The 23,671-nt window shown below is 41.1% G+C and overlaps 1 protein-coding gene across 2 annotated transcripts in view; it reads right to left on the bottom strand.

Moving 5' to 3' along the window:
• LOC309386813 (calpain-8-like) overlaps positions 1-23,671 on the bottom strand; it is a 48,991-nt gene that overhangs the window by 15,407 nt on the left and 9,913 nt on the right. Inside the window, exons 5-12 of one of the 2 annotated variants that reach the window (XM_081942616.1) lie at positions 21,932-22,097; positions 17,735-17,812; positions 16,451-16,536; positions 8,231-8,305; positions 6,673-6,833; positions 3,115-3,290; positions 2,322-2,333; positions 190-401 (exon numbers count right to left, since the gene is read on the bottom strand). In XM_081942616.1, the coding sequence (XP_081798742.1) occupies positions 190-401; positions 2,322-2,333; positions 3,115-3,290; positions 6,673-6,833; positions 8,231-8,305; positions 16,451-16,536; positions 17,735-17,812; positions 21,932-22,097 (966 nt within the window). The remainder of the gene's footprint in view (positions 1-189; positions 402-2,321; positions 2,334-3,114; positions 3,291-6,672; positions 6,834-8,230; positions 8,306-16,450; positions 16,537-17,734; positions 17,813-21,931; positions 22,098-23,671) is intronic. The other variant, XM_081942617.1, reaches the window with a different exon arrangement.

Here is a 23,671-nt window from a genome sequence, read left to right as displayed (position 1 = left end):
ACTGGTACCCTGTGGTCTTCTAGATAACTCATATGACAAACTATTCAAACTGCTGGCCATACTTCATAGGAATTAGAATTCAGTTATACCTGGGAGATCACAGTTTAAGCACTCCCCTCCAAATGCACAAACAACTTCCATGCAAAATGGCATGACACTTTTTGACGTGGGGTGGTAGAAGATACATACTGAGCTTTAATCTGTTTCACAGATAAGATCCTAAGGAAGAATTGTCCGTTTTGGAAAGGCTGAGAGGTATATGGCACAATCAGATATTCTCCCTGTGGCAGGTGGAAGCGACTTGATGCTTCACGCAAGCAGACCTCTGGTTCAAAATGAACTACAGGTTTATTTGTTGAGAAGAACTCTCTGCTTAGATGAACATTAGCTTGATTTTTTAACTAAAGAGAACAATAAGAATGAAAACATTAATTGCGCACAAGAATCAAAATAGAGAGCAAGAACAAATATTCCTTTCAAGTAGATACATAAGTGATCGTGCTAGGACTTCATTATATAACTTGTCCTACTTACATATACTGGCACACCAGGCAGATCTTTAGCTTCATCTTCTTTATATGTACCTTTCTGGAGTTCTGGCATGATTGACTAAGTTGAATATGACTGCAGGTCGATGATGTTATTGCCTTTTTCCTTTGGTTGGAAAACTGAATATGACATGTAACTTAAATCTAACCCTAATCAATATAGAATAGAAATCTTATAATAGAAATCTCCCTGGAAAAAGTCTGGATGGTAGGAATACTAATCCTGAGCTATTGAAATCTACAGTATATAAACACTGGAGTATTGATATGCTTTTTGTGCCTGTCTGCAGCCAACTAGCAGTTATCTAGATTTTTATACTCTGGTTCTAGTAGTGCAAAGTTGACTTCTATATTTTCAAGATATAGGCTACAAATAAAAATATATCTGTCTACTTGGGATTTTTAGCGCTATTGTTCTTTCAGTTGACAGTGTTATTGGTTGGTATGTGTGTTTTTCTCTCAGGCTTTTGGTTGTTATATCCTAGTTCTGTACATCTATTATCTTGCATACCATTCTGGGCTCATTTTAGAAAAAAAAGTGATCATTATCATGTCTTTTATTCATTAAACATGAAACTCAACTGAAATAACAATTATTATTAATAATATTATTGTTATTGTTATTATTGTTATTATTAACAACAACAGTACCAAAAGCGTGCGTATGTATGTATGTATGTATGTATGTATGTATGTATGTATATTGGTATATATATTGATATTTGGCTGTGTTGTTTTGGCCAACTGTAATAGCATATAGCTGGCCTCGTAATATTCGGCAATGTTTATTTCCAGACCATTTTTTTTTTACCATCATCCAATCATTTTCTTCTTACAGAATGATGAATGGGAACAAACTGCAAATTTATAAAAAATGTGAGATGATTTCCAGACTGCAGAAATATTTTCTCTTGTGGAAATGTCAAAACAGCCATTTTCAAAGCTGATTTTTCTGACAGACTTTCCCGTGACTTAAATGCTCATCCAATCACTGATCTTATGGATTATGAGTTTTTGTGTAACTCATAATATAAGTCTATTCCAACAATACGTATTCGTTATAAAACAAAAAAGCTTCCTCGCATTGAACAAAGACATTAAAGTAAAGAAAACAATGTTTAAACATTACTATGCAAGCTTGTTTTCTAAGGAACGACTCATAAAAGCAGCCAAGCAAACCAGGGGGAACTTGTTTAAAAACAAGGCATTTTCTATTATCTACTGCTAGGATATCCATTAATTACCAGGGCCACATAATTTACCATCATTTTGGTGCCCCTCCTCCCATTCCTGCAGATAGTACTGCATTAGGCATTTAAATTAGAGTTAACATTCAATGCTAGTTTATGCATTACACTTTTTTGCCATAATCGTAATACAGAATATGGCTACCATGATTTTGTGGCATATTTCAATATACAGACCTAGTGCACAATTGGTATAAAGCAAAGTTTTGACTTTTGCTTCTAGACCATATCAGTTTCTTTTTTTCCATCTCCTCCGCTTAGTCAAAAATAAATATGCTTAAGAGAGAAAGGTTAGGGAAATAGTTGCCTGCCTAACTTTATATTGTACTTTCTGCACTGTTGGATACGCATCTGAACAGCCTTACAAACCATATTCCATATTTTCCAAGAAATATAAATTGTCCTCATATATTACTCCGTCAATTGTCAGACTAGAAGCATCAACATTTAAGAAGATGATTAAAATATTCAGTTCTGGCAAGGAATAGCCATTTTTCATGATTCAGATTTCCAAAAGTGGTGTTACCTCTTTGGGCATCTACAAGACATAAAATTAATCAGTTGAAAGATAGCAGCATTGGCCCTATCACAAATAGCCAGACAATAAAATACAAGTCACCCTACATATTACAGCATTTTCTAATCTGCTGTTCTCCAGATGTGTTGGATTTCAATTTCTATAATCTCCCAAAGCATAACCATGGGCTATCAGAACTGAAAATCAATAAATCCAGGGGACAATTTGGAGTATCTGAGAAGTTGAATACTGTGCCTCCTTTTCTCCCAATTTTTTAAAAATTCTGTCTTGAATGACAGGAGTGAGACATACGAAGTAAAAAGTGTGTTTGTGGAAAAAAGATGTATGTGTACCTTCCTTTGTGAAATTGAGCAAGAATGTCCTGGTCTACACACCAGCAGTCTAAGACCCACGATGGAGAACCTATGGCACGCATGTCAGAGGTGGCATGCAGAGCCCACTCTGTGGACTTGCGTGCCGTCGACAGCTGCTCTTCTGTTTTCCGGTGAGCACATGCACACTGACAAGCGGGTCTTCACAGGCACCAGAAAAAAGCAAAAAAACAAGCTGTTTTTCACGCTGTTTTTTGGGCCATTTTCAGGCCATTTTTAGGCATGTTTTCGAGCCATTTTCAGGCCATTTTGTGGGCCATTTTCAGGCTGTTTTTGGGGCCATTTTTGACCCAAAACCAGGCTGAAAATGTCCCCCCAAACAGGCATGTGTGCTCTGGCTAGCTGGTCTTCGGGTTTCCAGTGCTCTAGCGCATACACACACATATCCTAGCAAGTAAAATAACAAGAACCTGATAAATGCAGTAGCCAATCTTGAGCCAATCTTCCCCCTTCATCTTCTGTCGTCTGCGATTTTTCTGCATCAAACCTACGATCATCGTGCAACAAGGCTCACATGCACTTGCTTCCTGATCATCATCCTGCTCCTCCAATTTGATTTTGAACTGTGGGTTGGTCCAATATGTTACTACCGAGACAAAAATATAAATACAGATAAAATTGTCCGATTTGGGAAACAAAAAGAAAGAATTTATCTTGTGCTGAGAACTGCAGGAATAGCTTTTAAGTGTGAACCTAATTGTGATTTCCAGCTTAGCCTTACTATTATATTTATACAGTTAATGTTTCTCTCACCAGCCTCTGCCACATCCTGTGCTATATATTTATTGCAATAAGCAAATCCCAATTGAACTACTGAGAGATATTTCCTAAGGGAGCAATAAGCAGCTGAGAACAGCTATAGTTATTAACCTCAGCCAGTTATTTATCCACAAAAGACTATTATTGGCATTCTCTGTAGGGCCAAATGCTCAGATGTGGCTGGAATATGTATAGAATATATATATATATAGATGAAACAGCAGTTAAGTCCAGGCCCATATGTTGTGTGGCTCAATGGTGGAATTCAAATAATTTAGCAACCGGCTCTCAGCCCTAATGATCAGCTGGGTGGGTGTGGCTCGGTGGTCATGTTACTGGGTGAGCATGGCCAACTCAACGTCACTCACTTTGTGGGTGCTTTGCCTTAGCTGTTACAATGCAATAAGGGCTTCTGTAAACAGGACAATAAAGATTAGGCTAGAAACAACACCAGGATGTTTCCTTCCTACCTTCCTTACAGAATTAGCCCGGTAAAGTGGGAAAAAAACAAAAGGAGATTTCTTCCAACAACCGGTTCTCTGAACTGCTTAGAAAGTTAGCAACCAGTTCTCCCGAATAGGTGCGAACTGGCTGAATCCCACCACTGGTGTGGCTCCACATTGCTTACAAAAGTACATGATTTATCAGGGATCTGTAAAGGAATATTGTTATCATTTGATACTCAAATGTGCCCAATACTGTAAGTTATGATGTGTACTATATATGCAGAGAGGGCTTCTCTATAGTGATAGGGCTCCAGTGGTCACTGCGTGCATTACATTTTTGTTTATTTCATGATTGAGCGTTAGCCTACCTAGAGTCTAAAGTCTGCATTAGTGTCTCCAGGAACAATGCTGCCATTTTTGCACCTTTTTCCCCTTTGAAAGAGGTAATGATAGTGGTTTTAAGTAAAATGGGTGCATTTGTCCTATCAGCATGATTGTGAACAAATTGCCTTGTCTGTGTTTGCCCACTTCTGTCCAAGAGTATGAAGAAATTGTCAGAGTTGGATGAAATATAGAGAACTAGATTTGTATATAAAGATTCTGCTTAAATATCTGTCGGCTCCAAGTCATGCCTGAAGTCTCACATGATTCTATAGGGTCTTTATAAAATTCATTGGTAAAGCATCAAAAGAGCTTTTATTTTATTTATTAAATTTCTATGCCACCCATTTCACCAAGGCAAAAAGTTGGCAGTATCGATGAAACTTTAGAAAGGCATCTCTGCATGTGGCCTTTCCTCAAGTATCCACAGACACATCCCAGTGAAAATGAAATGCCTGGGCACCCATGGCCGCTGATGCCTTCTTTGCTGGATTCAATCAAAAAGAAATCATCTAGGACTTGGCTGGATGGTAGAAGGTTGAAGGGTAAGGCAAAACATCTGATCCCCCAATTTGTTGCCCAGAAGCTAGGCCCAGTGCTTGGTCAATAATGCAGTGAGAAAGTTACTTTGGGCTTTAGCAAAGCCTCTGCCTTGCAGTTGTATCTAAGTGACTATATACAAGCATGGCTTAATAAATTAATCCAGTTATCTGGGTTTGCACAACACAATTGATCATAATCATACCAGCTGGTTCACATAACAAACCACAAATTAGATAACTCCGTATTAGCCCAATATATTATGCAAACACAGCCAATGTATCCAAAACCTTTATTATCTGTAGATGGAAACGTCATTATTAAAATAATAGACATTTTTTCCTACCGTTGACTTCTCTTTTCCAAGTGCCATAACATCATTTTCATACATGTAATAGTTTACAAACTAACAAATATTCAAATATCTGAGGTTGAAAGATTTGATCATTATACCACGATGAAAGCCATAAAGCTTTCTAAAATTATTTATTTGTAGTAGCAGACTTAACCAAGGATTGGTTTATAACTGACATCATATTTTTATAATCCATTTTGAAATCATTTAAAATGTTTAATTAACACACCCTGTTGCTATTCATTTTAATTATATAGTTGAGCTAGAGTCCCAAACAGCAAATGATTTAGAGATTAATTTAGCATTAGATAAATACAAATGAAACTGTTTTGCTAGACGGTTGAAATATGCAGCTATGATGTTGCATGCTATGGATTGGTAATTTTTGACTGCAATTATAATTATATAAAAACTGAATGGGGCATAGAAATAAAGCTTAAACACTTTGCTAGATGAGAACAAATATGGAAAGCAATAAAAATAGCACAAATGAACAGTGTGGAGGTTCCTAAAAGCCAGGATGTATAAAATCCCTGAATAATGAGGAGTAAGTCAGGATACATATATATATTGTGAATCTTTTATATTACCTAATCACTGCCAAATTGTTAGTCGCAATTTGAGCTCTCAATAGTTATTGTACATCATTGTGTATTGCCATACCTCCCCAAAGAGTTTTTTTTTTAATCAATGATACGAAGGCTGCATGTATGATCAATGATATAAAGGCTGCAGGCTGGTTTCTTCAAACCAAAAGAGGCAGATATACAAAGCACTAGGGAATTCCTTCTACAGATTCAGGCAGCAGGATTCAGTACTTTATTCTCTGTGTCACCAGATGGGCTTCCAAGTTTAAGGAATTACTGCCTTAACCTTTGCATGCTCCTCCTTTATTCTCATAATGACCAGAGGACATTGGGCAGCTCACCAGGTCAGCCAAACCCAGTAAATTTCAGAAATGTTCGAGACTCTTACTTGCTTAGCAACAACTCACGCTCTCCCCCTTGCTTGCTGGACTAAAAAAAAAAATAGGGTCATCACTCATCAGTCTATTTGTAACCATATTTCTTGCCAACCTCAGCAACCATATGGTCTGCCTCTTCCCCTTTGGATGTCAAACTGTCTGCTCTTAACTGGACCAGAAAGAATTATAACTTGGCCAAAGTTATAAAGCTGGGCCAAAAAAATGATTGGAATAAAACCCTGGAATAAAAACAACTTGCATTCATTTCAGGAAAGCAGTAACTCTGGAATAGCTATTTATGGGTGGGGATTCTCCTAGGCAAGAGCAGAGAATTAGGTTTCCTTGAAACCAATGTTCTTATCTCTTGTACAAGAGATAAGAACATTGGTTTCAAGGAAACCTAATAGTAAAACCATTAAAGCAAAACCTCATTCATTGATTTAAATTACCACAGTGCTTTCCTTAGGAAGATCACAATACGATCTGCATTGATTTCTATAGTACAAAATTGGTTATTGTATACCTGGATAATTTGGGGAGCCACCAGCTGTAGAACCACTTTGCCAGGTTCCATGGAGTAGTTTCATGTTCCATTTATGAGCTTGATTGCAGGTCAGAGGATCCGGAGACAAATTACAGATCTCAAGATTTGTAAATTGCTTTTTAAAATCTGAGAAGGACATCCTGCCACCAGAAAAGCATAAAATAATGCACTGTGACTTTAAAACTGTGGTCCTCAGCTGGTGATTTGTATACCAAATTGAGATTCAGAAGTAGTCTAGATCAGCAGTCCCCAAACTATTTGGCTTTGCAGACTGGGAGCGAGGTGGCAGGAGGGGGGAGAGGGAACAGTTCTATGCAAGTAGCAGGTGCAAGCACCGCTTGCACAGCCCCGTTCCAAATAGGCCACAGCCTGGTACCAGGACATGGCCTGGAGGTTGGGGACCCCTGGTCTAGATAACACAGGAAAGTCACTAAAATTTTAAAGTTTTAATAAAACTTTCTTTAAATAATAAATATAATAACGTATGCATTTTTCCAGGACAAATGGACTTTCCTTTCTGTTGTGTTATTTGATAAGTGTGATGAATAGGATTTAAGATATGAAAGTTAAGAATTGCTGATGTAGAATATTGCTACTCTGACCATTCTTATGACAATTCTTATAAACAGCAGATAACAGAGAAATAAAGCTGTGGAACTTGTAGGCAGCATGCTCACCACATGGATTCCCAATCATCCCTCTTCATAAATCTGGTCATCTGGCAGTCCTTAGCATCAATATCATCTTTTTCCCATTCCCCACAACTGGAATCTGCTTCCCATGTGATTTTTCAGACTCCAAATTGTTGGGCATCTCTGAGCATGGATTGTTCAAATCCACCTTTCTCTTCATACGATTGCTAAAGAGCACATGGACTAACTATTCACCACAGTGAAGCAGTCATAAAGAAGCATAATTGAATGGAGCTGAAATGGTGAACAAGAAGACCCCAGCAGATATTACCCCAACTGGCAGGCCTGTAGAATTTGTGGCCTGCTCTGGTGAAAGCAGCCTGCCAGCTATGAAATCAACTGGCACAGAAACCCTCATTGCTCTGTTGCCTGTCAAAACTTGGAAATGCCAATAATTTAATGTGTTCCTAAAGGAACACATTATTGGATGTTTCATTTTAAAGTTGTTCACTAACAAGCATGAGGGGAGAGCCCTCATGTTTGTCTGGATAGTGATACATGAGATAGCCTGTTAATTTTTTTTCCATACTCCACTACTAGGACAGATATTATTAACTTTCTCTTGGAGTAGTTGTGCATTTTCTCCTGAAGCTAATAAAAGCCACTGCAAGGCGTATGACTTTAATCAGCAATGTAGCATGGCAGAAAAGAATGGTATCTTCCTTTCAATGTAGGCTTGATAACTATCAGGCCTCCCCATGTTTATTACTGTAACAACAATATTAAAATGGAAGATGCAACCACAGAAGGTATATTTAACTCCATTTTAGTGCCATCTCTTCTCATCACTACATATATTTTAAAGCACATTCATCTACCGACAGCTAAAAACAGGTATTTCTCACCAAAATTCTCCATCAATAGCTTGCCTATGCAGAGTATTCCTTTGCTTAGGATTAATATACTTCCATTCTGGGGCACTGTAATGAAAGGAGGAGAGCACATAGTAAGATATGAATCAGGGATGTGTATTAGTGTTTTAAAACACATCCCACAAAGCAGTACCGTCTTAACAGAGATTAGTTCTGACAGGCAGAAAATCAACTTAGCAACATGGGATATAGAAATAAGGAATTTAGAGTGTTGTGTCTTTCTGGATATGTTCAAATGGCCCAGAAACACTTATGAGGGAAGCATATGTTATCAGAACGGAGATATTTATTTAAAAGCACAGGTGAATGATGCTATTTAATTCTGTGTGATTTCCTCATGAATCAAAGATCAATCACACAACTGATATATTGCAGAAGGGTCTTTGCAAAATTAATTTTAATTTCTTTTAATTTTGCATGTCTGATGTTCCTGGCTGATATGAGAATCAACAAACCACATTTGCTGATTTGGTTACTGTGGACACCTAAAATAATTAGTTGCTATTTTGTTGTTCCTAGGGTTGTATATCAGGTTAAAATGTGAATATATTTAGATCTCTGATTTTTCTTTTCAGGAAATGCACAGTCTTCTTTTTGCAAATACTTTGAAGGGAAACCAAGAATCCATGATTGGAAGCAGCCATTTAGGATATCAAGTGAAATCTTCTGTGCAATACCTGAGCCTTGTCTAAAGCATGCCTTTATTATTTTGTGATGCTTTTTTGTGAATTCATATTTTATCTGAAAACTTTTTTAAAAAAATATGGTAATCAAACAATGATTACATTTATTGAAGTGGGATTAATCTGCAGAGTAGAGTAGAACTTTTAATTCTCATGATTTAAAAATTGTTCTTTGGTTAATGCCACTTTAAATTACTTTTGTCTTTTTGGGAGTTTCATATTGCAGATTCATATTCAGCATACAAACAATTGTGATCTCAATTACAACTTTTTCAGATGTATCATTGCTAAGACTAATCTTATGCTTCAAACAGAGAGTTGAGGGAGATCCTGCCATTATTTTTGTAAAGCACTCTTCCAAATGGTTCCTACACTCCTCCTGAGTCCTGACTATTTTTCCCAATTCCAGCTTCAATGGAGAACTTATTCTTCCAGTGTTTCTGAAGTATAGCCCATCTCCTTATTGCACTTGTCATCCAAAACACGTCGCCAGTAGCCGTAGAAATGAAATTCCTTTTACAAGCATAATTATTACATCCCTCCTCTATTCACTTACTGTAAGAATGCTTTTATTCCTTGTCAATCCTGTTCCAACGATAAGGGGATAACTAAGGCTTCCATTTTAGTTTTAAGTTATTAAAGTTTACTTCCTAGAGTTTCCTTCTAGACTACAGCTACATAGCTGAGCTTGTCACCATGAGAATGAATAGCTGTCACAATGATGGAAACATTTAGGATTACATTTCCCAATCCCTTCTCTAAAAAAATTATTTCATGAGATCTGCTTGACATATATCCACTTCTCTTCCCTGCAGGACAGAAATATCAGTCATACTACATTTTCTCTCATTTGTTCAAGACTTTGACTTTTGGATGTCCTGCCCAACAAGATCTACTATACTGTAGGTTTTGCCAAGAAGGGTCAAAACCTTATTTCACCAGAGCCTAAAAGCAGTTTTTACTTTCAGTCTTACAGAATACCTTCTAAAAAAATTTTCTCCGACAGTTCATCAGAAACTCTTCATCTTTTTTGATACATGTAGCTATCCAACTTTCTAGTTTAATTTTTCTCCTAGCAACCTTGTCAGTTTCCACTTCCTGGAAACAGGCTTATTTTTAGGCAGGAAAACAAATAGAATAATTCTGAGTACATTGCAGGTCACCAGTACACAGAGATTTTCTTCTATTTCTATGGATACCTTTTCTTCACTTGCAGTGAACTTAGTCCTCCTTTCCTCTTATGTCAAGAGTAAGCAATATGGTGTCCATGGGTACCAATGTACAGTATTTCTAAAAAGTCAGTGGATGGCCCATCTGAAATTTATAAACTAATTTTCTTTAAGAAACAATAAATAGGGATCTACTGTAAAACAAGGCACCAGTCTCTGCCATCATATTTATTGACAAAATTGCTTTGGGTACACTACTGTGCTAAAGAGTTCTGGTTGGAATGCAGGATGCTAGTTCATCTTTGGGTAAATAAATATTTTGTAATTTGGTTGGGCTTAAAGGACAAGCATTTTGTGGAAGAAAAATTGTAAGTGTACCTATCATATACTACAAAATTCAAATAGTACTGTATACAAAAGTTACTCAAGTCTAAATAATAAGGTTTGACCACTGGTCATTTTCTAACCCTCACTGTTCATTTATAACGCAATAACAGAATAAGAGTTGGAAAGGACCTCGGAGATCTTCTAGATCTTCTTGCTCAAGCAGGAGACTCTATACCATTTCAGACAAATGGCTGCCCAATTTCTTCTCAAAAACCTCCAGTGATGGGGCACCCACAACTTCTGGAGGTAAGCTGTTCCACCGAATAATTATTCTCACTATCAAAATATTTCTGCTTAGTTTTGGGTTGGAACTCTCTTTGATAAGTTTCCATCCATTACTTTTTGTCCTGCCCTTTCACATATTTTGGAGGATAGGACCATTTCAGTTGTGAGTTCTGGATCCCGTTGCAACCAGTATGGTGCAACGGGGCCTGGCATCCACCACATGAACACGTGCAGCGCACGCATGCGTCCTTACCTCTTGTGACACCTCTCCGATCCTCCGCGATGCTCCAGCTGCTCGGTGGAGCATCACACAGGCGCCATACATGCCGTGCGCGGAAGCACCGAAAAGCTCAAATACAGGTAAGGAGGACGGGCGGGCAGGTGGGCCCTCCGGAGCACCGTACCGGAACAGTACCCTGTGCTCCTGGAAGGCACCAATACACCCGTACCAGGGTGCACTGCCTGCAACTCACCACTGGTCCATCCCCTCTTCTCTGTGCTAGCCCCTCAAATATTGGAAGACTGCTTTCATGTCACCCCTAGTCCTTTTCCTGATTAGACTAGACTAGAACTGATTATGCCCAGTTCCCACAACTGTTCATCATGTTTTAGCCTCTGCACTCTTTCCAGAGTCTCAACATCTTTTTTTAATAAGGAAAAACATTTTATAAGGAAAGTTCCCCCTTCAAATTGGGGTAATAATAAACTTCTTTTTTCCATTTGTTCATTCCCTGTGCTTATTTCCAGGGAATCAATATCTTAATATACTACTAAATCTTTGTATACAAGTTCTATTTATTTAGCAGGATGCAATCGTCCAATCACATACAGTGAGAAATCCATCAATCAGATTTGAAGAGAAACCAATCCAACAGTTTATTGGAAATACTTTTTAACCCATAGAGCTGATTGCATAGACAGCCAGCTCACATAGCTCTGAAACTCAATCTCCACGTGTTTATTTGTTTATTCATATTTTTTTAGCTGCCTCAATCAGTGAAAAAACTCTGGGCACTGGATAAGAAAATCAGGATTAAAAACAGAAGTATAATAATACAAGAAAATATAGTGCTTGGGAAAACAGTGTCCTAAAAATAGTCACCAACCAAGAGTATCCATCATTGTACATATAATCAATTATTTAGCTACTGAGCAAGAAGTATTTAAATAAATACTTAAGTGACTTACTGGCCTGTAAGTCAATCTTTATACTGTGAGCCAACTCTTTTTCATTTAGTGTGTGGCAAGTTTTGACTGATTTCGCCAACACAAAAAAAGCTTCAGATTAGCAACTTTTGTCAAAGCAGCCACATGCAAGAAAGGGTTAAATTCTCCCTGTCTGCCTGATGCAATTCCAGTAATTATCCCGGCAGCTGCTAATTTGATTTTTTTATGAGCATATTAAATGCAAATATATCCTTAATGTCATGTCTAATTTGGCCCTGTGTTTATTTGAGCTTGGGAAGAATCTTCTTAAAAAGATTTGTTTTATCATCTGTCTCTGCTTCTAGCAATTAGTTTCTTGCTATTGCCAGGTAGAGTAAGAAATGCCTGGTATAAGTTAATAAATAATCCTGCTTATTTACTAATATTACATTTTTATTTATTGGATGTCATTTGATTGGCTGGTCAAATATGACTTTTGAGGAATTAAAGCAGTGATGGCTAACCTTTTACATCACTGTGTGCTGACCTCGATGCCGGAAATGGCATGCAAAACCATCCCGCCTGGACTGCGCAGCCTTGCTGGCCTTTGGGTGCATGGGCATGCGGGCACACAGGGGCACGCCTGACAACTGGCCATTGCGCATGCGTGTGGTGGAAACCCAGAGGTTCGGGTACTGGCGGGTGCATACGTGCCAGAATGCTGCTCTTCCGGGTTTTGGCACTTCCACACATGCAAAGGCCAGCTGACGGCACATGTGGGTGCACACGAATTTATTTATTTATTTTATTATTATTCATGCTTCTAGACCGCCCCCTCTCCCAAAAAGGGACTCGGGGCGGTGTACAGTCCATGCCAAATATATCAAAATACAATAAAAATTGAATATGTACAGTTGGAATGGAGGAGGTTAAAAATGGAATTAAAAGAACTGTACAAAGCAATATATATAAATATAGGATTTTGAACCCCTAAAATACACACAATAAGTTAAAAACAATACCCCTAAAATAACCAGTTAATACATTTGCCAGGAGGGACAGTTGTAATTATGCCAGGCCTGCTAATCGGAACAGGTGAGTCTTCAATTTTTGCCGGAAGGAGCGGAGGTCAGTAGTGGTTCTAATGTCGGGGGGGAGGTCATTCCAGAGGGTTGGGCCCATCACAGAGAAGGCCCTACTCCTTGGTGTCACCCGTTGGCATTGCCTAGTGGACGGCACCAGGAGAAGTCCCTCTCTGTGTGAGCGAATTGGCCGCAGGGATGTATGTGGGAGGATGCGATCCTGCAAGTAACTAGGTCCCGTGCCATGGAGCGCTTTAAAGATGGTAATCAGCACCTTGAAACGCACCCGAAAAACCACAGGCAGCCAGTGCAGCTCGCGCAGGAGAGGTGTTACGTGGGAGTACCTCATACTCCCCATCACAGCCCGCGCGGCTGCGTTCTGAACTAACTGCAGTCTCCGGGCGCGTCCCAAGGGCAGCCCCATGTAGAGAGCGTTGCAGTAATCCAGGCGGGACGTCACCAACGCATGAGTGACCGTGCGTAGGGCATCCCGGTCCAGTAGGGGGCGCAATTGGCGCACCAGGCGAACCTGGTGGAACGCCCCCCTTGCCACGGCTGCCACATGGTCATCCATTGACAGCCGGGCATCAAGGAGGACGCCCAAATTGCGCGCCCGTTCCACAGGGGGCAATTGTTTGCCCCCTATGGCCAGCGATGGAATCAGCTGGCTGAACCGAGGTGCCGGTAGCCACAGCCACTCAGTCTTGGAGGGGTTGAGTTTAAGTCTGTTGTCCCCCATCCAGACCTCGACGGCTTCCAAACACCGGGTCATCACTTCGACAGCCTCGTTGGGGTGGTTTGGGGTTGAAATATACAGCTGGGTATCATCAGCGTAGAAGTGACACTCAACCCCAAAACCACGGATGATCTCACCCAGCGGCTTCACATATGTGTTGAACAGGAGAGGCGAGAGGACCGATCCCTGTGGCACTCCACAAGTGAGTGGCCTCGGGGTCGACCTCTGTCCCCCTGTCAACACACATTGCTTCCGGTCGGAGAGGTAGGAGCCGAACCACCGCAGAACGGTACCTCCGACTCCTATCCCCTCCAACCGGCGCAATAGGATACCATGGTCGATGGTATCAAAAGCCGCCGAGAGGTCTAATAGGACCAGGATAGAGGAACAACCTCTATCTCTGGCCCTCCAGAGATCATCGACCAATGCGACCAAGGCTGTCTCCGTGCTGTGCCCGGGTCGGAAGCCGGACTGGCGTGAGTCTAGATAATCGGATTCGTCAAGGTGTCGTGGAAACTGCTGCGCCACCACATTCTCAACAACCTTCGCTAAAAAGGGAAGGTTGGAGACTGGACGGTAATTAGCTAGCTCCGTTGGGTCAAGCGAAGGCCCCTTAAGTAAGGGCCTCACCACCGCCTCCTTCAAGGTGGTTGGCAAGGATCCCTCACCCAATGAGGCATTCACCAGGCCCAGAAGCCAGCCTCGGGTCACCTCCCAAGATGCCAGTACCAACCAGGAGGGACACGGGTCCATTAAACATGTGGTGGGTCGCAGCCGTCCACGCAACCTATCCAAATCCTCGGGGGCAACAGAATCAAACTCCTCCCAGGATGGTCTCACAAGACTCGCTGTTGGCGGCCCGTCTGGTCCACTGAGGGGGGCCCATCCACTCCGGATCTGAGCGACTTTGTCCTGCAGATATTCCCCAAACTCCTCTGCTCTGCCCTGCAAGGGTGCCCCCCGCGTCCTCTGTGACAAGAGGGAGCGGGTCACCCTAAACAGGGCGGCAGGGCGGTTATCCGCGGACGCAATAAGAGCGGCGCAATACGTTTGGCCGCCCTTAATGCCACAAGGTAGGTCCGTAAATAGGCTCTTACCTGTGTTCGATCAGATTCGGAGCGTGAGGACCTCCACCTGCTCTCTAGACGTCTCCTATGGCGCTTCATCACCCTCAGCTCCTCGGTATACCAAGGAGCCCGGGTGGGTCGCTGTCGCAGGAGAGGTTGCAAAGGCGCAACCCGGTCCAAGGCCCCAGCCGCCGCCCTATTCCAGGCGGCCACTAGGTCCTCCGACCGAGCGCGGGTCAGGGCTACAGGTAATGGCCCAAGCTCCGTCTGGAACCTATCCGGTTCCATCAGGTGCTTGGGGCGGTACCAGCTTGGACCGTCTGGTCCCGCCTCCTTGCGGTGGGGGGTAGTGCCAGGGAAGTCCAGCCGGAGACATGAGTGATCTGACCATGACAGGGGTGTGACAACCAAGTCCCCTATACCCAGATCACTCGTCCACTGCTCAGATACAAAAACAAGGTCCAGTGTGTGGCCACCTTCGTATGTGGGGCCCTGAATTAATTGGGTCAGGCCCATGGCTGTCATGGAAGCCATGAACTCCCGAGCCACCTCAGATGCTGCTCCCGTCGACGGCAGGTTGAAATCCCCCATAACCAAAAGCTTGGGGATCTCAACCGCCGTCTCCGAGATCAGCTCGAGGAGCTCGGGCAGGGCCGCTGATGTATAGCGAGGAGCCAAGTATACAATCAGCAAACCCACCTGCCTCCCTGGGCCCCATTTCACACCAAGGGACTCACACCCGGATATCTGAGGAACAGTGAACTCCCTCGGCTCTAGACCTTCCCGTATAACTACCGCCACCCCACCACCCTTACCCAGGGCCCGAGGCTGATGGAATGCACGGAAACCTGGTGGGCACATTTCCACGAGGGGTAAACCACCCTCGTGGCCCAACCAGGTCTCCGTTATCCCTGCAAGGTCCAGCTCCCCCTCAGAGATCAACTCATTAATGAGGGGGGCCTTGTTGGTTACGGACCTTGCATTGCAAAGCATCAGCCGCAGGCCCCGGCTCTGTAGTTCCAGACCACCTAGGTTGCGGGGGTTGGTACAAACGACCGGGCGTAGCCAGCAGCCACGGTCTCCCAACCGACCTTGTGATCTTCTCTTGTCCTCGCATCCCCCCCTCCCCGCGACCGTTGTAATCAAACAACCCCCTGTGGGAATAACTTGTTCCTTCCCCCCCCCCACTCCGCTCACTTCCTTCCTGGACTCACCTGCCCGTCCGGCACTGGCACTGGCTCCTCTCCCGGCCTGGTTATCCCACCCCCCCTCCCTGGAACCCCTTAATAACAATAAAAAACATTTAGATAAAAAGCCCCTCAGCCTCCGTTTCTTCCACCTCTCGGGGTTCACAAACCCGTCATCAAGGCAGGCCCTTGAAAGCGCCAAGGGCCGTACCTGCGAGAGAGGGGCCTCTCGCAGGCGGAGCAGGTCTAGCCTTGAGTAGATTGATAAAATATTAAAACCCAATTGGGTAAGGGTGCAGATGGTAAAAGTTAATAATTAATAGCCGGAGGCTGAGATGTTACTGGGGAGCTGGAGGGAAAAATGCTCCAAATATTTCCAGGAATGCGGAAGAGGAGCCAGAGATGATATGATTGTGTAATACTTTGTACAGAATGACAAGCATTAATAAAGAAAATGATGTTACAGTGATGATCCAGGACAAAAGGGAGAAAATCAGCAATAGGAATGTACTTATCACTCCAGGCTCCTGTCCATTCACATTCACCCCATGGATTTCTGATCCTGATTAATTGCTCCAGCAAGCCATGGTAAGTAACCTATTAAACACCACAAATACAGTCATTGGGTTGGATTATTTTACACATTGCTTGTCCCCTCCCACTGCCTTCAGTAAGTTCAGTTACACTGTGACTGCACTAATTGTTTTTCATTAAGAACAAAAACAATTCTGAGCTTTTGAAATCCAAGAAAGTGGGTGTAGCCTGTAGCCTGAATTTTGTCACTTGTGATAGTAATTCCTCCTGGCTCTTTTAGAGATGCGAGGCCACACCTGAGAAACAATCAATGTTTTCCTAAGGAATAGTGTTTGCCACCTGCCTTGAACAAGATGGTAAAGCACCCTCTCCCAAAGCAGCTTTCCCTCAATCTGGCCATGCATGATAATTTTCAGTCAGCCTCCAATTTTATCTCAACTACCAGCACCTTGAATTGCACCCAAAAGATAACTGCCATTCCCTTAAAACTCTAAAACACAGTCCCAAGATATGCCAAGCAGTGCTTTCCCATGGTTGAATCTGCCCATCTTATCTTAACAACTACAGAGAGCTAATTGAAAACTACCCCTTGAAGAAAATGCAGGGCATTGACTAGATCAGCAGTTCTCTACCTTTTTTGGCACCAGAGACCAGTTTTGTTGAAGACAATTTTTCCATGGACCAGGGGAGGGATGGTTTCAGGATGCAAGCTGCAGGTGAGTGAGCAACACTTCATCAGCATTTGCAGCCACTGCCCAGAGCTAGCATCACCACATCAGCTCCAACTCTGATCATCAGATAGTAGATTCTTTAAGAAGTGCACAACCTAAATGTTTCACATGCGCAGTTTATAGTAGGAGCTCATGCTCCTATGAGCTGAGGTGGAGTTGAGGTGGTGATGTTAGCACAGGGAGCAGCTGCAAATACAGATGAAACTTCACTTGCTCACCTGCCGTTATTATCCAGAGTACAGCCTACTTCCTAACTGATACCAGTCTGTGATTCAGGCGTTGGGGATCCCTGGACTCGATGATAGATTCCCTGTGGTAACCCACACTCTGGAAAACTCCTTCCCTGAACTCAACCCCAGCTTTCCCTGTAAGGAAATATTATATTATTCCAGAATTTGTGCCTTGTTAATTGCCACCCAGAATCTTTCAGGATAGGAGTAGGCTAAAGATAAATAAATATACCAGTAAATAAATGTTTTACTGAACTTTAATTTTGTTGCAAATTAGGTTTTGAAAATTTGTATCTTTACCTCTTCTGCTCCAGTAACAGAATAAGCATGGCGTGAGAACAGCTGCTTGTTTGTTTTTTGCATTTTTGCACTGGTACTCTAGGAAGAAATTAAAATTATTGTCATATTAAAATTATTGTCAAAACATTTCTAGTTTCAGCGCATGCTGTTTGAAAGTCATAAGAATCATAAAGTTGGAGAATCATCTAGTCCAACTTTCTCCTTAGAATTGGAAATCCCAAGCTTATGCATCCCAAATAAATCTTTGAAGCTCTCTAATGTACAAATGCCTCTATTTCCATGAAGTGACTTTAATAACAAAATGTTCCTAGTATTTAGATGTTTCTTAGTACAATTGAATTGTAAAATTCCATTAGATCTAATCTTATCATCTGAATGTAATGTAAGTACTGAAGCTGGTGAGGCAGAAACCATCATATCTCAAGCCAGACAGAACCCACAGGTAAAGATTGAACAGATGTCCAAATCTCAACACTGGAAAAAGAAACAGCGAATTTTTTGTTTGGAGACTCCAGATTTATTATCTTTTCTGTGAAGTTGGGTAGACAACTAAGAGCAAGAGTTGGTCACCTTTTACATATTAAGTCCTTACTTATTTGAGAAGTGTTATGTTCTGACACCTAGCAACAGAAGTCCCAGAAGTCCAGATTGTATTCATTAGGCCAGGACTGTTTGTTAGCTGAAGGTCTTAAACTTTTCCTGCCATCTGTGAACTGTCTCCACTTCAACTTAATATCACAATACAAAGTCCAGCAGTAAGCTCTGGTGGAGACACTCATGTTGTTGGTGGCTCTTTGCAGGGAAAAGCATAAGGAGAAGCAGAAGCTGATGTAGGCTACAGACCTTTGCACCTGGGTGCCAAGCAGGTCCAGGATGGGCCAGTGTGAAATCATCCTTGCAAGGCAAGATTGTCAGCATGAACCCACACCAGCAGCAGCCAGACTGCTGATGCAGGGCAGGCTCACCAGCAGCTTAAAGGCTAGGGAGCCAGCAATGGAGGTAGCCAAGGGGAGAAGAAGCAAATCAAACACAACAACATACAGTGGGGCAAAAAAGTATTTAGTCAGCCACCAATTGTGCAGGTTCTCCCACTTAAAAAGATGAGAGAGGCCTGTAATTGGCATCATAGGTAGACCTCAACTATGAGAGACAAAATGTTAAAAAAAAACCAATCAATCACATTGGCTGATTTGGAAAGAATTTATTTGCAAATTATGGTGGAAAATAAGTATTTGGTCACCTACAAAAAAGCAAGATTTCTGGCTTTCACAGACCTGTACCTTCTTCTTTAAGAGGCTCCTCTGTCCTGCACTCATTACCTGTATCAATGGCACCTGTTTGAACTTGTTATCAGTATAAAAGACACCTGTCCACAACCTCAAACAGTCACACTCCAAACTCCACTATGGTGAAGACTAAAGAGCTGTCGAAGGACACCAGAAACAAAATTGTAGACCTGCACCAGGCTGGGAAGACTGAATCTGCAATAGGCAAGCAGCTTGGTGTGAACAAATCAACTGTGGGAGCAATAATTAGAAAATGAAAGACATACAAGACCACTGATAATCTCCCTCGATCTGGGGCTCCACGCAAGATCTCACCCCATGGGGTCAAAATGATCACAAGAACGGTGAGCAAAAATCCCAGGACCACACGGGGGGACCTAGTGAATGACCTGCAGAGAGCTGGGACCAACGTAACAAAGGCTACCATCAGTAACACACTACACCACCAGGGACTCAGATCCTGCAGTGCCAGACGTGTCCCCTTGCTTAAGCCAGTACATGTCCAGGCCTGTCTGAAGTTTGCTAGAGAGCATTTGGATGATCCAGAAGAGGATTGGGAGAATGTCATATGGTTAGATGAAACCAAAATAGAACTGTTTAGTAGAAACACAACTCGTCGTGTTTGGAGGAAAGAGAATGCTGAGTTGCATCCAAAGAACACCATGCCTACTGTGAAGCATGGGGGTGGCAACATCATACTTTGGGGCTGTTTCTCTGCAAAGGGACCAGGACGACTGATCCCTGTACAGGACAGAATGAATGGGGCCATGTATCATGAGATTTTGAGTGCAAACCTCTTTCCATCAGCAAGAGCATTGAAGATGAAACGTGGCTGGGTCTTTCAACATGACAATGATCCCAAACATACTGCCCGGGCAATGAAGGAGTGGCTTTATAAGAAGCATTTCAAGGTCCTGGAGTGGCCTAGCCAGTCTTCAGATCTCAACCCCATAGAAAACCTTTGGAGGGAGTTGAAAGTCCATGTTGCCCAGCAACAGCCCCAAAACATCACTGCTCTAAAGGAGATCTGCATGGAGGAATTGGCCAACATACCAGCAACAGTATGTGCCAACCTTGTGAAGACTTATAGGAAACGTTTGACCTCTGTCATTGCCAACAAAGGATATATAACAAAGTATTGAGATGAACTTTTGATATTGACCAAATACTTATTTTCCACCATAATTTGCAAATAAATTCTTTCCAAATCAGCCAATGTGATTGTTTGGTTTTTTTTTTTTACATTTTGTCTCTCATAGTTGAGGTCTACCTATGATGCCAATTACAGGCCTCTCTCATTTTTTTAAGTGGGAGAACTTGCACAATTGGTGGCTGACTAAATACTTTTTTGCCCCACTGTAGGTCAGTTGAGGGCAGAGGCCAGGGAGGTGACAGAGGTGTAATATAGGTAATATAGTGTCTATGCTATGTAGGAGCAACCAAAAGGGCAGAGATAGAGGCAGATGAAGGATGAGGGGAGTTGAAATGGAGATAGTTCCTTCAGGGCAGAAGAATGTGACCATGGGACACTACAACAGTTGTAAATGTGGGTCGGTCACTAAGTTTCGAAATTTTGACTATGGGAACACTTTGATGGTTGCAACATTGAGGACCTTTTGTAAGTCCATTTTTTTCAATGCCATAAATTTGAATGATCACTGAATGAATAGATGTAAACCAAAGACTAGCTGTAAGGGATGTATTTCCTTGAACTAAACTGATAGTCAATACCGCATATCTAAAAAGTAGCACAACATCTTTTATTGAAGAAGAAAAACATTTGTATTTGGAAAGTGCTCAGTTTCACAAGGGTAAAAATGCATGAATTGCCTGGATGATTGTAAAAGGTGGATTTGCTGTAATTTTACTGGTGGTTGTACTTATATTTTTGTTATTCTAAACAGTTACATAATATTAGCAGAATATGTTGATTCAAATAGTCCACCAGCCAGAATCTTCAGCTCTGAGCTGCTCAAAATTCTAACATCATAGCAAGAAGTTGGACTCTCTTCCTGTACTGGTGGAAAAGGGAGAATCTTCCCTGCCTTTCATATTCTTGTATTATTCAAACTCTGCTCCAAAGGATTCCATCACACACTGATTTTTCAGAGCAGGACTAAAATAAATAGCAACAGAGGTAACATCCTCTAATATATTTTTTTCATACAGGCACATAGACAGTTACACATAACTAGCAATTTCTTGTAAAAGAAAGCATTTCCAAAAGCAGCAATTTATACCAGAAAACATCAAGGGAAATGCAGTTTGTGTAATGAAACTCCTACACATGTATCAATTTTCCAGGTTTTCAAAGTATGTTTGTGAAAATAAACTTGTCAGATTTAAAATATCTGCATTAGGTCACACACTCAATAAATGACTCCCATAAACTGACAACATCTTCTTAATTGTCTGCAAATAGTGAGTAAACAAAGGACAGCAATGCCAGACTATAGTAAATAGCTATGAGGAATCAATCTTGATCAAAATAGCAAATTTCTTCATCTGTAGAAGTGCATGTGGCTGCCTCTTTACAGAGAACAATTGTATTCCTATTAATCTGATCCAAAGTTCACTCAACTCCATGTAAACTCTCTAATTTATCTGATGTAAATACTTGCTAAATTAATGTTTCATCTAATTGCAACTACCAGCATCCTGCAGCACTGTGGAGAAAGCAGCACAACACATGATATTTTGTCAATGGCCTCACCAATTAACAATGGTGAAATTGGTGACACAACAACACAGAAGTCATGTTTTCTGCACTGCTTTGACACTAGGATACTGGACATCAAATCAACTTACTCATTACATTCTCAAGATCAAGCTGTAACGAACTGCATAAAGCTGTCTTAATAAAAACACAAACAAGGACATAAAAAGAAAAAAAGAAAAGTAATCATCTTACAATGAAGCAGCCCAACAATGAACCAGCTTGCAAAGCTTTTTGGATTATTTGATACAATTTAGGGGGAGCTGAATCATTATTATACAATTCACAGATCCCACCAGTACAATCTTCAAAAGCTTCTGTCAAAGTTCCATCAATCAAAGCCTCATAAGAACCATTCAATCTACATTGAAGAAATAAGAATAAAACAAAACAGTGATTTAAAAAAAACCAGTTACTTTTTGTAAGGAACAACAATATAAATTGAACAAGTGTATGAACAATTAAGTCTCTTTAGTAAAGCCAATGATTTAATATTTTCCCAAAAATTACTGTTTCCCAATTCGATAATAAATTCAGACAATGGTTAATAACTAGAATTACATGAACATTTACGATCCAGTAACTCCTGTCCAGTATGCCCCAATATTCAAGTGAGCGTATCAGATTATACAGTAGTAATAGATATGTATATGTGTTTGAGTGCATATATGTGTTTGTATAATTATATTCATTTAATATTTTAATAGATTACTGCCTATAACTATCAAAGAGAAAGAGAAAGTGTGCACAAACAGGATAGACATTTTTATTATTTCTGCTGTGTAACCATTCTGTAATCTAACCTACTAGAAATTTTCTCAAAGCTTCTGTTGATTTGCCCTCTGGGAGGATGTTAACATTCACATCAACATACCTTCATTTAGTGCAGCTAAGGATGTCATAGTTTTATGCCAATAACAGGGCTACATACATTATTATTAAATCTCATGAGTACAAATTAGTAAATCAGGATGGAAGTTACCTGTGAGTATGAATGCTTCTAACAAACATAATTTGTAATCATGAACTGAGCAATACGTTTGGAGTCTGTAGCCTAAATGGCTAAAAGAAATCAGATTAAAAAGTAGCTTTCTGGAGAGAGAGTGAGTGTGTGTGTATACATACATACATACATACATACATACATACATACATACATACATACATAAAAAAGATGTTGAGATTCTAGAAAGAGTGCAGAGAAGAGCAACAAAGATGATTAGAGGAGTGGAGGTAAAAATATATGAAGAACATTTGCAGGAATTGCAAGTTTAATGAAAAGGACTAGGGGTTATATGATAGCAGTGTTCCAATATCTAAGAGACTGCCACAAAGAAGAGAGGGCCAACCTATTCTACAAAGTACCTGGAGGCAGGACAAAAAACTAATCAAGGAGATAACCAATCTAGAAATAAGGAGAAATTTCCTGACAGTTGGAACAATTAATCAGTGGAACAATTTGCCTCCAGAAGTTGTAGGTGCTCCAACACTATAGGTTTTTAAGAAGAGATTGGAAAACCAATTTGTCTGAAATGGTATAGGATTTCCTGCTTGAGCAGGGGATTCCTCTAGGAAACCTCCAAGATCCCTTCCAACTCGGTATATAAAATCTCTGTTCCTGAACTCTGATTAAGTTAAAGGAATCCTGAATATTGTGAAAATTAGAGTTGATAAACTTGTGAAAACACCTAGAAAATGGAGAGATAGGCCAGTTAGCTGAGGCGATTGTCTTAAATATATTCTACAGCAGTGTTTCTCAACCTGGCGACTTTCAGTCCTATGGACTTCAACTGCCAGAATCCCCCAGCCAGCACACTGGCTGGGGAATTCTGGGAGTTGAAGTCCACAGGACTTAAAGCTGCCAAGGTTGAGAAACACTGTTCTACAGGAATGTACATTTCAGGAGATCACTTCCGGTTCCTGCTGGCGACGGAC

Source organism: Natrix helvetica, assembly GCF_964273705.1.
Source record: "Natrix helvetica genome assembly, chromosome: 2".
Lineage (NCBI taxonomy): Eukaryota > Metazoa > Chordata > Lepidosauria > Squamata > Natricidae > Natrix > Natrix helvetica.
The sequence above is the reverse complement of the archived record's forward strand: the minus strand, read 5'-3'. Positions and strand labels throughout refer to the sequence as shown.